General features: G+C 39.9%; 1 protein-coding gene across 3 annotated transcripts in view; it reads right to left on the bottom strand.

The window, feature by feature from the left end:
• The window catches only part of Ptprr (protein tyrosine phosphatase receptor type R), a 231,502-nt gene that overhangs the window by 32,627 nt on the left and 182,166 nt on the right, over window positions 1-16,709 (bottom strand). For all 3 annotated transcript variants that reach the window (XM_057758049.1, XM_057758052.1, XM_057758050.1), the window contains 4 exons: window positions 11,818-12,004; window positions 8,186-8,270; window positions 3,917-3,996; window positions 2,955-3,092 (listed from right to left, as the gene is read on the bottom strand). In XM_057758049.1, coding sequence (XP_057614032.1) covers window positions 2,955-3,092; window positions 3,917-3,996; window positions 8,186-8,270; window positions 11,818-12,004 — 490 coding nt within the window. The remainder of the gene's footprint in view (window positions 1-2,954; window positions 3,093-3,916; window positions 3,997-8,185; window positions 8,271-11,817; window positions 12,005-16,709) is intronic.

Below are 16,709 nucleotides of genomic sequence, written 5' to 3'. Positions count from 1 at the left end.
CTCTCCTGTGGGCACGAGAAAAACAGAATGGAAGCAAAAAATTAAGAAAAGGAGCTTTCCTCCCTTGTGGGTGCAGGATGGAGAGAGAGCTTACATACCCCCAAGGGATGCACCCCCTTTTCCCCCTTGCGGGTACAGGGTGAAGAGAGAGCTTTTGTACCCCCAGGGATTGCACCCCCTTATTCCTTGTGGGTGCAGGGTAGAGAGAGCTTGTGTACCCTCAGGGGATGAACCCCCTTTTCTCCCTTGTGATTACTGGGTAGAGAGAGAGCTTGTGTACCTCCAGGGGATGTACCATGCAGCACTTTAACATACAGCTCTGACCCTGAGCAGTTCTGATGGGAGTATAGCCTTGGTCCAGGGGTTAAAGAAGGGTGACCATTCACTGGGGCTCTGACATAGCCCCAATTGCTCATAGTGGGTTTCTTTAAAACGTGTTACATAAATCCAATGCTTAAGGGATGTTCTCTAACTATCAACTTTATTCTGCCCTGAAAAGCTCCAGTTAGACAGGCATGAGAAGGCTTTGAGGAAGGTAGTGGCTGGAGAGACATGATCAGTATACATTGTACAAATTTATAAAATATTCAAAGGATAAAAAAATATCAAAAGAACAAATTAAGGCACTTACAGAGCACATCTCATCTTTTTTATGAGTGAATGAAAATATATCACAGAAGCTGAGATTAAAGAAGCTCAAGTGAACACAAATCATAATTTAACACAAAGTCACTGCAACCTGTTAGATAATCTTTTTTTTTTTTTTTTTGGTTTTTCGAGACAGGGTTTCTCTGTGGTTTTGGAGCCTGTCCTGGAACTAGCTCTTGTAGACCAGGCTGCCCTCGAACTCACAGAGATCCGTCTGCCTCTGCCTCCCGAGTGCTGGGATTAAAGGCGTGTGCCACCACTGCCCGGCCTGTTAGATAATCTTCATGAGACCCTCTTCCACATATGCTCTTCTAACATTAATCCTTAGTGATTCTGCACAATTTATAATAAGCAATGTTTTCTCTTCAAAATACATGTATTCCAAAACATTTACTTACACATATTACAAATAATTACATACTCATGTTTCTTTCCTATGTTTGACTTTTTAAACATTTATTTTTATTTATATGTTCGTGAGTGCACAAGGCCAGAAAGAGTGCCAGGCCCCCAGGAGTCAGAGCAGCAGGCAGTTGTGAGGTACCCGATTGTGGGTGCTGGACTCCAACCCCTCTCCTCTGAAAGGTTAGTGGGCACTTTAACCACTGAGCCATCTCTCCAGCCCCCTCACAGCCTTGATTTTATCTTAATTAATTAATTATTTTATTTTGAGGCAGGATCTCACTCTGTAGCCCAGGATGACTTTCAACTCACAATTGTCGTACTGTCTCAGCATCCTTGGTGCTAAAATTTCAGGTGTGAGACACCATGCCTGGCTGATTTTATTTTTAATAGAAGAAATAAAATTTATAGGGACATAGATAGGTTCTCAGACACTGATTACATTATGAAAATTTATTTAGACACTTGTAATTTCTGCTATCACAGTCATATCATAAATGCCTTCCCCACAAAGGTGTGCAAGGCTTGGCTGCTAGCTTTGGTGCTAGGGTGAACCAGCCACCAGATTATCTAAATCCTCTATACGCATACACAGATGTGCACACGAAGAGGTACATATTGGAACCTGCAGAATCTGTCCCATCACAGAGCTGAAGCGTGCATTGTGCACGACTGTGCAGGGATTGTCAGAGAGTTAATCCAGCAACAGGTTGACACTGTATGCGGTAAGTCTGAGAGCATGAGGGCTCATTTCTACTGTGCAGCCCTGGGATCACATAGCAGATGGATAGACATATAGAGAGCTGCATGTATAAGTTCGTCTACTGGAAAGAAACATGCTATCTTTCTGGACATGTTTCTTTTATTATAGCAAAAATGAAAGAAGACAGCAATTTTTTGAAAAGGTTTTAAGTTTTGTGGGTTTGGATTCTCTCAACTAGTAGCAGAATTATACAGGTGAACTTCTAGCTTACCGAAAGAAAAAATAGGGAAATCCGAGTTGCCTTAAATGGTGTAATGATTTTGACAAAAAAAAAAAAAAAAAAAAACACACACACACACACAAAACAACAAAAACAAATATCAACTAAAGTCAACCATCAATTATTTCAACAAGATGCCTGGCACACAAGCAGCACCTAGAATGGCAGTCCCCAAGAATTGCTCAGCTTTGTTCTTATGGTGAAAAATTTAGAATAAACCATTCTGCAAGCCAAGCCCTTAAAAAAAGATTGCCACTGTGGAGATAAATATACATTTGTCTGTTTTTTTTTTTAATGGGGACAGATTTCTTACTATAAAGCCATTGGGAAAGTAGCTATCACTTCTTTCCAATGTGTCTTTCAGTCTCATTTCCTAAGCAGTTCCTCCTTGTCCCTTCATGTCCCTTCACCCCATCACACTGCCCAGTCACTCCCTTGTCCTGGTCTGGTTTGTATCCAACAGCATCTATCCCTTCTACTGTGCTGCTATTAACAGATTTGTTGTATCTCTCCTACTAGGGAGTTAAAGTTACCAGTGGAAGGAATCTTGATATATTTTATTTGCATATTTATATGTAAATATATATATCTGCCAACAACCAGAATGGCATCTGTTAATAAATAAACGATTACTTGCTTTTGGAATAATTTTTACTTCTTCACCCTTTTGTCTTCACTGAGATACATGTGTGCAAATGAGATCCATGTACGCCACATGTGTTAAGTTGCCTGAAGGAAGCTTCTTACTCACAGAGCAACACCCACTATCATTTGCTTGAGGTATAAAGTGACCTTGTCATTTAATGTCTATGTTCTATTTTATGTGAATATTTTCTGAGTACATGTGATCTCATTTATTCCAAATCTCTCTTATAGTAGTACTAGCATGTATAACATTCAGAACTGGGCTAAACATAATACCTCATTTTTCTCCTTGAGTTTTGTGATCATAACAATCACGGGGCTGTCTTCCTGCCAAACCATCTGCCAGAAGTCGTTCACAGTGTTGATCATGGGGCCCTGTGTGGCAATAAAAGCTTTCTCCTTGCCACTGTAGCCCTGTTTGGAGTAAAGAGACAAACACAGTCATTTATATGTATGGATTGCAGTGGACATTTGGTGGGATGGCGGGGGTGAGCTTCAGAATAACGGAGTTGTGGTAGGTCAAAGTGGCTGCCCTGATAACTAGCACCACCAGGCACATGTATGGTACTTCCCAGAAAATCCAGCTTGCCATTTTGATGTGGAAGTTCACCTATATGTTGTGAATATGTTTTATTACCATTGCTTAATAAAGAAGCTGCTTTTGTCTATGGCAGGGCAGAGTAGAACTAGGTGAGAAAACTAAACTGAATGCAGGGAGAAAAAAGGCAGAGTCAGGGAGAAGCCATGTAGCTGCCAAAGGAGAGAGATGCTGGAATCTAACCACTAGGCCACAGCCTCATAGTGTCACACAGATTAATAGAAATGGGTTAATTTAAAACATGAGAGCTAGCTAGAAATATGCCCGAGCCAACAGCCAAACAGTATTGTAGTTAATATAGTTTCTGTGTGATTATTTGGGTCTAGGTGGCCGGGAAACACAAGAGCAGTTTCCTTTTGCACCATCTGGCAGTGAGGGTTGCAAAGTTCAGTTTTACAGAGCATTCACATGGAGCCTGTATTCAGGACCTCAGAGTGGAGGAGGACTCACTGTAAGACACCTACCACCGGAGCTGATGTGGCTATAACATACATACATGAAACACTCGCCACCAAATTAAAGAGAACTTTATTCTGGGTAAAGAAGAAAGAAGCAAAGCTGGGGAGAGCATCTTTCTCAGCTAAAAAAGATAAAACGGTAAATCAACATGCCAACCAGAAAGAAATGCAAAGTTACTTACCCGAATATAATTAGCATTAATGTAAGTACTCAATGCATCGGTTACATTTTTTGGTCTTAAACACACTCTGCTAAGGGGATCTGCAGAGAGAACACATTGAATAGATTTACTTTCCAAATAAAAAATCTCTAGACCAACCATAAGCAGCAAAAAGAAGTGTGCAAGTTCAAAGCCATTGACTCAGCATCAGTGTTTGTCTCTGGTGCACGTGTGTGTACATCTATTGATATATCTGTGGCATTTGGTTCCTCCCACTGACTTTTGATTCTGACATAGGTCATGGCGTGTTTCAACGGAGTTCTGATTCTCAACTCTTCTCTCATTTGGACCTTTCTCTTTTTCTTTAGTTTTTGTATTTACAGCCTTATTTTTCTCCCATTCCTCCAGAAAGAACCAGGCTAACCTCACCCAGTTCTTTGTATTTCATTACATTACCCAAGCCAGCCCTTCAGGACCTAACCCTGCCTGGCCTCGCTAGCATGTGTCTCTGCAGTGTTCCTTGATTTCATGAGACTGAAACATAATTGGTACCTTGATGGGTATGAGGATGGGGCAAACAAGGAAGAAAAGGAGGTTAAAAAACACAGCTCCCTTTATCAAGTTCTTAGTCTATTTATAAAATAACAGACATTATCAGTCACTATTCAATGTCACTCTGCTGTCGGACTCTGCTAGTGAGTTTGTACATTGAATACCTTCAATAGGTGTAGAGGGTAGTATTATTGCCCCTCTTTTTTGGGTGGTGGGGGAATAAAGAAAGGATGGGAAAAATGATTTAAGTAGCCCATAAACATGGTCAGATTTTCATGTGACTGGGAAAGACCCTCATTCTAGTTGCTGCCACAGGAAGTGGCCCAATTGTCTGCATATGTACCTTGTAATAAGCACGTCATATAAATCTAATACGAATGGAAAACACTATTGAGAGTTCTTACCAAACATCACTGTTTTAAGTAGGAAATAATAGCCAGAGTCAATAAGGGATGTGCAGTTTTGTGTGTATGTTGCTTCATAGCTACATAAATAAGTAAACATATATGATGTGTTATTATACATGTTGATTGTGTGTTGTGACTCCACACTGATAGTTATTAGTTGTTGCATTGTTGCTTTATGATTTGGTATATAAGCATTTTACCTCTAATGTTTGTTTATACTGCAAGACAGTTTGATCCAAACTTGGCCTTAGGACCTTAATTTAATACTTAATCTGTTCTAAGCTAGACATTGTCCTCAAAGAAGCAGCAACAATTCAATCGACTGTTGGTAAGTAATATACCCACAAAACCGATAGCCTTAGCAATACATACACACATGGAAAAGCTTCAAACCTAAGGGTCTATTATAAACTATAGCAGTAAAGGCAATTATGATACTTAAAGTCCCGGTCATCTGCTAATTATCAACTCATGTGACATTTCAATTTTCTGTCATGTTAAAGTCTGCAACAAGCCACAAAGAATAGCAATGTCTGTCATTACAGTCTTTTCTGATACTTGGAGCCAAAGGTGTGGCATGTCTAAACTATCTATTCTGAGTTATAGTTTGTGAAATGAGGGTGGGAGACATTTTCAGGCTATGGAAATTTTCCTCTGAGAATCCATCATTCGCAGCGTCAGTTGTCAGCAGAAGCACCCTGGACCAAGTGTTCACCCAGTACTAGAAATGGAAAAGCTGACACAGACGGTGGAGCTGCTGGCTGATATCACCCAGGACAGGAAATAAAGAAGGTGGAACTCTGAAGTAACCCAAACAAACTGAAAATCCTTTTGAAATCACAGGACACATAATCATTGCAGTGGGGACATTAGTCCGGATGACTTAATGCTTGGTATATTTTAGAGAAGGTTTTAAGAAAGAGGGAGAGAGGGATGCCTTTAATCTCATCACTCAGGAGGCAGAGGCAGGAGGATCTCAAAGTTTGAAGGCAGCCTGGTCTACAGAGAGAGAGGGAGATCCAGAATAGCCATGGCTACACAGAGAAACCATGCCTTGAAAAATGAGAGAGAGAGAGAGAAAGAGAGAGAGAGAGAGAGAGAGAGAGAGAGAGAGAGAGAGAGAGAGAGAGAGAGGTGGGGGAGAGGAAATCTTTCTCACCCTCTTCTTTTATAGTCATAAATAAAAGACCTTTCAATAATGAGCTGTATCTTAAGAAATAGACTTAACTATTTTGACTCACTAAAAATACATTACAGTGGAGAGATTTTCTGCCAGAACAGAAATCCCATACACAGCATTGATAGTAATTCTTTGTTTGACATTAGTGTATTTTTATTACCACAAATATAAAAGCATATTTTATTTTTTTTGTATTTTGTACCTTTGAGAAAACTAATAAAGTACTATTTAAATGTTAGTGCCTTTTCCTTTTTAAAAATTTGAGGCCAGCCTGGTCTACAGAGTAAGTTCCAGGACAGGCTCCAAAGCTATACAGAGAAACCCCATCCTAAAAAAAACAAAATAAAATAAATAAAATAGATGATTTAGTTATAAAAATGTGTTTTATCATGACATTTTCATATGTTTACATGATGTGTTTGATCATATTGGTCCCCCATCAACGTCTCTTGTCTCCCATCTCCTGCTGTGCTTCCTTCTCCTCTTAAATATGTTTCTCTACTACTTTCATGTATTTTAAAATATATCTTGATACGGCATATGAAAACTATGTGATATCTGTCCCCTAGTCTGGCTTAGTCCCATCCATTCTCCTGCAAGTGATAATTTCGTTCTTTTTCAGGCCCGACTAGTACTCCACAGCATGTTCACACCACACCTTCTTTGGCTACCCATGTGGTAGGGGCACCTATGCCGACACTATAAGTAGTCTATTATGAAGCGTTCCACAATAAAAACAACTGCTTTTTTTTTTTTCACACTTTAAGTATTGTATGCCTACTTAGATTCTCTTGTGGATATAACCAGAAGTGTATAGGTAGACCATATTCTAATTCCTTTGTTAATTTTTAAAATATTCCTCATGCTCATTTCCATAGTGGAAAGAACTGATTCATTTTTCGTCAATCATATAAAAGGGAACTCTTTTACCCTGCCATTCACCAGCTAGCATGTATTATTACTAGGATTTCCATTCTAACTGGGGTGAACTGGAATCTCAAAGTAGTCTTCACTTGCTTGTTTTGCATTTGGCTTTGTGTGTGTGTGTGTGTGTGTGTGTGTGTGTCTGTCTGTCTGTCTCACTATGTAGCTCAGGCTAGCCCCAAACTTGTGGTACTTCTCTTGACTCAACCTCCTCAGTGCTGGAATTACCAACAAGGATGTTGGTTACAGTTATGGTTAGCCTAGCTCAGCATCGTTCTGATTTGCAGTTCCTCAATGGCTAAGAATATTGAAAACTTTTCATGTATTATTAGTCACTTGTACTCTTAGGAACTGTCAAGTTTATTTCTTACTTAATCAACCCATCAAAAAAAAAAGTCTGTGTTTTATACTGCTAGAGTTATTGTTTTGTAGCAATACCTTGGATACCTTGGAATTTTGCCAAAACCTGAACTGTATTTATTTGTTTACTGATAGGAAATGCTCCCTCTCCTCTATAATGTGCTGCTTTTTCATGATGACATTGAAACACAAAACTTCAGTGTTTCGCATTCCATTTGTCCTTTGGTGGCTCATACATTAGGTGACATCTAAGAAACCATTGGCTACTTTAAGCATATGAGAATTTGGACTTTTTTTCTTTTTGTCTTTGTTCCTATCCACATGCAAGTATCTGATCCATTTTGAATTAATTTTTACATATGGTCCAAGGCAGAACTCAATTTCTTTTCTCTTTCCTTCATGCATGGATTTATTATTTATTTATTTATTGGATAACCATGTTTTATTACATTCTTTTTTTGTTGTTTTTAATCGAGCTATGCATTTTCTCTGCTTCCTTCCCTTCCTCCCCTCTCCCCTTCTATCATCTCCCGTGACCCCCACGCTCCCAATTTACTCAGGAGATCTTGATTTTTTCTCCTTCCTATGTAGATCCATGTATGATGGAAATCAGTTTAGCCATGATGTGTGCTGCAAAAGTCCTTTAGAACCATGGATCTTCTGGAATTGTGAGCCGGTCATAAGGATGAATATAACATGAAATAAAGCTACTTCTCTTTAGATAACTTTAGTGGTGATTAGTCTTGACTTCCATATTTCCACTCTAAGTGTGCTGTCTAGTAGGTGTCATGAGGGTTGAAAGGGTGTGGCGGAAATGAGTTGGGCAACATGGCTTTACTGGGCAAGCTATCAGCTCTAGAAACTTACTTGGCAAAATGGTCTTATAGCGATTTTTTGTTCCATGACGTGGAATATCAATTTCTTTGGGATCCACAAAGTTCATTGGTATTTCCTGCAAAAACAAATGATATCAAATTGTATATCTAATTCTGACATAAAGAAAATCTTCCCATAAAACCGGACTCTCTGAACATGGCAGACAAGGAGGGCTGATGAGAAGCCAAGGACAATGGCACTGGGCTTTGATCCTACTTCATGTTCTGGCTTTGTGGGAGCCTAGCCAGTTTGGATGCTCACCTTCCTAGACCTGGATGGAGGGGGGAGGACCTTGGACTTTCCACAGGGCAGGGAACCCTGACTGCTCTTGGGACTGAAGAGGGAGGGGGAGAGGAGTGGGGGGAGGGGGAGAGGAGTGGGAGGAGTGGGAGGGAAATGGGAGGCTGGGAGGAGGCGGAAATTTTTTTTCAATAAAATAAAATAAAATCTTCCCAGAGGATGTTGGCTCTATAATCTACTGAATTCCCAAGTTATAAAACTGTAGACTACTCCGCTGCCTTACCAACATCTTTTCTCTCATAAACAGGTAAGATGCAGCCTGTATGCCGACTTGTAAGCAGCATCCCTGTGAGTTTGGAAGGATTATTTTGTATGCAGATACTACAGAGACAGAAAACACCCCACTTGAATAGTAAGCATTGCTGCGAAATCACTTAGGAAAATACTTTAAAAAAAATACAACATATTAAATTTCTTCAAAAAGTTTCTATAGGATCAGCAAAGTTGCAGTTCTTTCCATATCAACTGTGATTCTTTGAGAATCATTAAAAGTTCCCTCTGAAAGTGATAAGTGCAGAAGAATTTGTTGCTGTTGGTCCATGTGCTGAGATGTTTTTAGTCAAGAGTTCCTCTACCATTGCACTGCTTCATCTGTGGTTACAAACAGAACAGTTCTGGGAAAAGAGGTTTGTTTTTCTCCTAGTTAAGAAGAACAGAATATTCTTTTCTTAAAACTACTTATTTATTTATTATGTATACAATATTCTGTCTGTGTGTATGTCTGCAGGCCAGAAGAGGGCACCAGACCTCATTACCGATGGTTGTGAGCCACCATGTGGTTGCTGGGAATTGAACTCAGGACCTTTGGAAGAGCAGGCAATGCTCTTTAACCACTGAGCCATCTCTCCAGCCCAGAACAGAATATTCTTATCTAGGAAAGCTATATATCACATGGCTCAACCAATCAAAGAGGAACGAGTAAGCACAGAAGCGGCTCTGTGCCCATCTATAAGACTAAGACTGAGAGCACCCTCATATGACTGAGCTCAAGTAATGAATAGGAACTTTCAAAAGGACACAGGCAAGTGTTTTAAGATTTGCTTATAAAAATACAGTATGTATTAATGTAAAGTTCTTAAATGAACTGAATGAATCAGGGTGGTACGAAATAAAATGACTATTGTTATTTGGTGATTAATGAACATTAAACCCTTCTGTCTTATAAAATGCCTTCCTCTAATAAAACAACAAATTTACCTTGCTATTTTCAGGCATGCAGATAACTTTGACCACACTGGCTGCCTCCTGTTTTTACCAGTTTTCTTTGACCCAGTTTTCATTGGAAACAAAATAACGACAATGGAAGGAGAAAATTCATTCAGGACCTCACTTCAAGCTGTCTCCATTTTCTGCCAGTCTGAAAACTCAGGAAGAGCCAAGCTACATCTTGAACTGAAAACTTGATTGCAGGGAGCAACTTCCCTTTCAAAGAGTCACTTCATTAATTTGTGTTATCTTAGACACTTAAGATAGTCTCTACTCCATTAAAACATTTAAGTTCCTTAGCCCTGAGTCATCAAAATAAAGTTGTTGAATATTCAAGGAAAACTTTTTTATGTTTTATTTGTCTACTTATTTTATTTTTAAAGACTTATTTATTTATTATGTATACAACATTCTGCCTCCATGTATGCCTGCATGCCAGAGGAGGGAGCCTGATCTCAATACAGATGGTTGTGAGTCACCTTGTGGTTGCTGGGAATTGAACTCAGGACCTCTGGAAGAACAGCCAGTGCTCTTAACCACTGAGCCATCTCTCCAGTCCCTACTTATTTTATTTTATTAGCCAAGACCTCATACAGCCTTGGCTTACCTCGACTGGCTGTGGAGCTAAGGGTGACCCTGACGTTCTAATCCACCTCCCTCTACTTTGAGTGGCATGGACCACTACTTCAGGTTTATACGGTGCTGGGGATCAAATTCAGGGCTTCATGTACACTAGGCAAGCACTCTGCCAACTAACCTAGCTCTCCAACCCACATGTTTATTTTTGATAATTTATACGAGTCAGTCTGCTTTGACAACACCACAGAGAGAAGGTGACATCTTTATTGCCTCCTTTGCTTTTCACATTACCCTGTTTTCTGACACACGTTGACAGTCTGTGAGGATCTCACACTGTCTCTCCTTGTTGGCCTCATCTTCCTTCCAGGGAAGCAGGCTATGTTAAAGGTGTCTTCATAAACAAAGAGGCATTGACAGCCCCAGAACAGGCACTACATGTCTTCGCTATGCAGTGTGACCATTGATTGACTCCTTCATCTTTGACTTTCATTTGCTTCACTTCTAAAAACATGACACACCACAGCATCTCATTTTGAAAACTCCACATTGGTGGTTTATTTTGGAAGCTGACGATAGCTGATATCACTGATAGGGAGTCTAGCAGGTTACTGATATTTCTCTACTAGTCTGGTTCCAAATATCTGAACGGACCATAGAACCTTCTGTTTGTTATATTGGATCACTATAGCTTAAGCTGTGGGACTGCTTTATGATGTAAAGTCATCTAAGCAGTGAGCATTCCCTCAGGCAAAACCTAGAAAGTGTGTGTAGTATCTTACTGTGCATTAAGTTGCCTGATGCAATACACAAATGTCATACAGCACTCATCCTCATTTTAAATCCGTGCTTGATCTTTCTTGAATTCCATTGCCCAAGTTAAAAAACAATAAACAAAACAAAACAAAACCCCCGAGTACTGCCCCGAACTTCTCCACTTCTTTTGGCTACCTCGTTGAATAGAACCAACATTTTGCTCTGTGTTACAAATTCTCTCAATTCATCTGAGTGCATTTTTAGTGCTGACACCTGAGTTCTGGTTTCCACAGATTTACCTCTAAGAGCCTCCCATCTGTTCCTTTCCAGTGCCTGCGGATGCAGGGGCTTTTCTAACGCAAAGGTTAAGTCCTATTCTTAAACACGTATTCAAATCTGGGTTTCCCCCCCACCTTTTTATGTTTCCAAGGCTCAACTTTTGCCACTTTCCGTTTTGATTTCAGTGCTCCGGGAAATCTGAACAATTCAATCCCCCACAGTCACAGAGAGACAGTTCCCTAATCCCGAGACACCATTCTCGGCCCAGCTCCCTGGTGCTCCCGCACCAACTCTGACAGGCTCTGAGTCAGTTAAGCATTGGGTCACAGCCTGAGCAATCACTCAACAGGTGATGAAAGAGAAGGTGATTCTAAAGCCTCGGCTCTTTTCCTTTAGCCTTGTGACCATGTGCCCACAGCGAGCTGCTTGAGAGAGGGCGCCAGCACCACTTCCAGCTGCAGTGCTAGGCTTATTCAAGCCGAGTAAGAACGAGCAGACTCACTCACCATGAACTCACTCTGAAGTAAGTGGGAAGTTGCCACAACGTCCCTCAGCTGTGGCCTTGTGAGAACACGGCTGGCCGACTGCAGATACTCCATGGCTATCTTCTCCCGGGGGGTTGGCACAGCCACAAAGGGTTCCACGTTCCCCAGGCTACTCATGTCCAAGGTAAGGGATACATTGGACCCTCGTCTACAAGGGGGAAAGAATATTACATTTAAATATTACATGTATGATTTGATCAAATAGTTTGTCTCTTTTTTTGCACAAGTACAAAGTTCAGTGATATCTTTCCAGACACAAAGATCATATATGTATATATTTGGTATCATGACTAACTACAGCAAGTCTCCATAGTTCTTTTATAGGAAATGGGCAATTTTATAGTTGCAAACAATTCTGAATTGGGAACATGTACTGTAAGTCATTAGTAAGCATACTTGTTACAGAAAGAATAAGATGGTTAATAATTTTAAATAAAAAGTCAGAAAAAGTAAACACATTTAAATTGAGAAACATAATACAAAAGCACATGTATTTATATTTATGTCTGGGAACTCAAAATATATAGCATAGTCATTAAATGCTTTAGCCATTTTACAATGTAGGCATAATTAAAAACGTATCATAAACAAACATACCTCTGATTGATTAATTAAAACATAATAAAATTAAAATAGCAATCTACTATATTTCAGTTTATTGTATTAATACAGAATGTAAATGTTTGAAAGTATATGTGTACACATGAATGTATCTATTGTAATTTCTAGATAAACCCTTTACAGCAAGCATGGTGGTGGTATACCTGAAATTCTACAGATTGGGAGATTAGAGGCAAGAGGATCAGGGGTTCAAGGTCATTCTCAATTATATAATGAGTCTGAGGCCCACCTGGGCCACACAAGACTATCTAAGAAACAAACAAACAAGAATCTAAATAAAAAAATAGAAAACAACTTTGTATTTTATATATAAGCACATATTATTAATTTAATTTTGTGAAACTTGTAAGAGGCCATAGACATCACAGATCTAAAGGCTAAGTTTTATTTTCTCTTTTCCTTATAATTTTCTTTTCTTCTTTTGGGAAGTGATGACTGAAATTCTCCCTTTTACACGGACCCTGGTCTACTGTGTAGAAGATGGAAGTCCCACTTAGCAGTTACGGTAGCTGTGTGAGGGACAGCTACAAAAGAACCCGTGACAACCAATGGTTGCATGGCTGTTCCTAAGACAGCATGTGAGGAAAAGGAGTTCAGGTCCCCAGGAATCATGAAAAAAAAAAAAAAAGCCAGGTATGGCAGCATGCAGATGTAATCCAGGCACTAGCATGCCAGTAGTGGGAGACAGTCAGCGATGGACAGATTCCTGGAGTTCATTGGCTAACAGCCTAGTGAAACCCATAAGCTTCAGGGTCAGTGAGAGACCCTGACTCAAAAATCAAAGGGAACAGTGAGTGAAGAAGCCCCTTGGCATTATCGTCCTGTTTCCGCATGCACGCATACACACCTATACACAATTAATATCGACATGTCTTGTTTTTCTTCGGAGTACCCTGAAATACATGTCTCAGTCTATTATTATTAGCTCTCTGAGGTTGCTGAGGTAAAAAGAGACGGACAGCATCCTGAACACCCTCTGACATATTACCTATTTGGTAGAGAGGTCTATGTGCCTGTGGGCTTTATTGTTTGGAGCTCTTGTTGGCTGAAATATATGGTTTCTTGTGTTTCCGGGTGGGAAATGTACAGTGGAGGAGCAGGAAAGAATGCCTCTGTCTTTAGACCAAGAATTTTAATCTATTTTTAGCGAGAAACTGGTTTTTAAACCTTTTTACTCCAGTGGTACTTGCCTTTAATTTTGTAGGGGACCCTGGTTCTGGTTTGTTATTTTAGTTTTAGTGTATTTGTGAGAATTTGGCTCTCTCTCTCTCTCTCTCTCTCTCTCTCTCTCTCTCTCTCTCTCTCTCTCTCTCTCGCAGAAAGGAGTCTGAAGATGTTGCTTCAGAACTGCTAGCCCAAGGCCACTTTAAAGCACAATTCCATTCAATTTTCATTCACAGTAGACAAAGGGCCTACAGCTTGTCAGAGGTGAGGTCTCTTTCACTTACAATGGCAGGGCAGCTGTGTGGAGGAGGGGTCATTTGAAGTGGACCTGGCCATCTCAGAGACAGTGGTGTGGGAGAAGAACACATAGGACTCTGAGAGAGAGAGCAGAGCAGTCTGGGCTGGAGCTCAGTTGTGCAAAACGCATTTTGGAGTCAGGAGCCGGGTTTTGCAGGGAGATGAGCGCAAGCCAAGAGCTGCAGAAACTACATGGCTATCAGAAGCTGCCGAAGTCCTGCAGACGGGGCCACGACATCAACATCAATGAATACCAACTTTTGTTTGGCTTCTCTCACACACCCTCCCCACACCTGGAGACCCAGAACCTCTCAGAGACCACGTTTAAGTCTTTGGTGAGCGAGTTTTCTGAGGGTCTGTGGTCCGCTGAGAGCTGTGGAACCCACTCAGTAAGGAAGACTGACCGGCTTAGCAAGGGAAGTAAGAAAGGAACCCAATATATCCAGTTTTTGTTATTTTGTCAAGCACGGTTATATGATGCTTTAGCCTTTGGGAGAACTGGTTTCCTTTATTTTCCAGGTGAAAAAAATACCCGTTTTTGAAACACAGTTGTCAAAGACTCAGTTCAAGTTACAATATAAAACATAAGCTCTTTTTTTTCTTTGCCTCCCAAAGTGAGTGTGTGGGCAGATTATGTAGACTGTGTGTGAAGTCAAGAACAGTTGGTCAAAGCCAGAGTTTTGACTTCAAAGCATTTTTGTGTGGCCTTAAATCTTGCCTGTCCATACCCTTGCTGTGCCCTTCTCAGGGTTGCTTAGCTTCTCTGCAGCGCAGGTGTTTTCTGTCTCTTTTAAGTAGGTAAGTAATCAAGTAAATGTAGTCAGAGAGTTACTATCCTGCAACATATAAAGAATGACGTCGGCGGCTTATACCATGTCATGCATGGGTGTATTAAATTTGACTGGCAATGAACAAAATCCTTTCTAATTCTCACTGTTTGCATTTCTCTAAGGGATCTATTTTAGGGCACCTCCATAAGAGCTGCCAATTGTCTTTGTTGAGATTAACTTTAATGCTTTGAAATCGATGACTCTAAGCCACACATTTGCCACTGACGAAGGCTACAGCTTGGTAGCCTACTCCTTAAGATTTCCCTTTACTACGGCGACGCCTGAACCCCAGAAAACCCCACAGCACCTCACCTCACCACCTCGGATAATGTCCCAAAGCTCAACTATAGAATTAAAGTTACAACGGCTGTTGACCTTACTAAGAGCGTTTTCCACAGAACAGTCTTATCGGGGAAGCAACTCTCTCGTGCTTGTCATTAAATACAACGGTAGGATGTCGTTAACTTGGGGAAAATCTCCGCTTTTGTTAATTCTTATTTTCAAAGAACAAACAGTATTTGGATTAATTGAAATATGATGCCCTCAGGAAATTGAATCAGAAGGATCAGCTTACAAGAAGGACCACATTTGGAGGCTTAGGCACCTGCTTGGAGTGAAGAGCTTAAACATGTACCCACATTTTAATTTTTCCTGGAAAAACATGTTTACTGTGGGAATTTATAAAATTTAGATATTTGAAAATGGAACCAAAAGTAACTCATATTCCTGCTTTCTACAGTTATTTAAATTGACTCTGAAATTTTTTTAATTTAAAGGGATCAATGGCAGTGGCGAATTGCTACTGTTTTGATTTCTCTGGTTTGAAAAATGGATGGATTAACTAATTTTCATTGTTTATTTCTAGGTCCTTACCTTTGAGAATTTCTTAGCCCCATCTTTCCTAATTTTAATTTGTGTCATTGACATATTACTATGATGTTTGTGGTATGACATTCTTTCTCAGACATATTTGTGGCAAATGCCACAAATTGTTGTTGCCTTAAAACACTAAACTTGCTGAAAATTTATGTGTATGCTCAGTTAAGCGAACGGATTTTTCTGAGTATGCACTAATTTATTTTATATCTACTTGTGTGTGTGTGTGTGTGTGTGCGTGCAACTGTACATGTGTGTCAAGGTCAGAAAACAACTCCAGGGTGGTTTCTCTCCTGGCACTTGAGCTCTATGGAAGGAACTCACGGCCTCAGACCTGGTGTCAAGGTCCTTTGCTTCCCGAGCCATCTCACTAGCCTGGAAATGTGTTCTTTAAAAACGTAACCATTCAGTCTGTTTGTCATTTATCTGGGGCTATGGTCAAAAGTGAATTCCCAAGTTCTTTTTGTTGTTGTTATTGTTTCTCCCAGAGAGTTAATCATCATGTTTTAACACAACTTACAGAAAAATTTGGAAAAAGGACATGTTTTTGTTGACTACCAACCATTGACTATAATCTGAAGAGCAAAATAGGACTTTATTAAACCAAGAAAATATGAGCTTATCCTCATAAACACCACAAACCAAAGTGAGTAGAAGTGGGTCAATATTTGACAATTCTGAAACAGAGCAAACTTCATGCTGAAGAAAATTAAAATAAAGATAGGTTTAGAGAAAAATAATAGCCATCAAAATAGGGAGAGATCTGGATTTTTAACAACAGAATGTGGAAAAGAAAGAACTCAAATTCTTCTCGAAAACATTGCCTCTATTTTGCTGCGCAAGCGTGAAAAATGGCTTAGACATTTTTATGCCTCTTGATTGCTGGTGCAGAAAAGCAAACACAATAAAAAGGCTTTATCAAGTTCCCCTGTAACACCAATTATTATTTATGCCAAAAAGTAAATAGGAGGGAGGAAATTCAAAAGATACCAATGCAAACAATTGAAGGAAAAAGCAAATTCTCAAGGCAAGGTAAGAGAAATGCAGCGAACAGCAGGCTAATTA

The sequence above is a fragment of the Chionomys nivalis genome, chromosome 25 (assembly GCF_950005125.1).
Source record: "Chionomys nivalis chromosome 25, mChiNiv1.1, whole genome shotgun sequence".
NCBI classification, from domain to species: Eukaryota; Metazoa; Chordata; class Mammalia; order Rodentia; family Cricetidae; genus Chionomys; species Chionomys nivalis.
The sequence above is the reverse complement of the archived record's forward strand: the minus strand, read 5'-3'. Positions and strand labels throughout refer to the sequence as shown.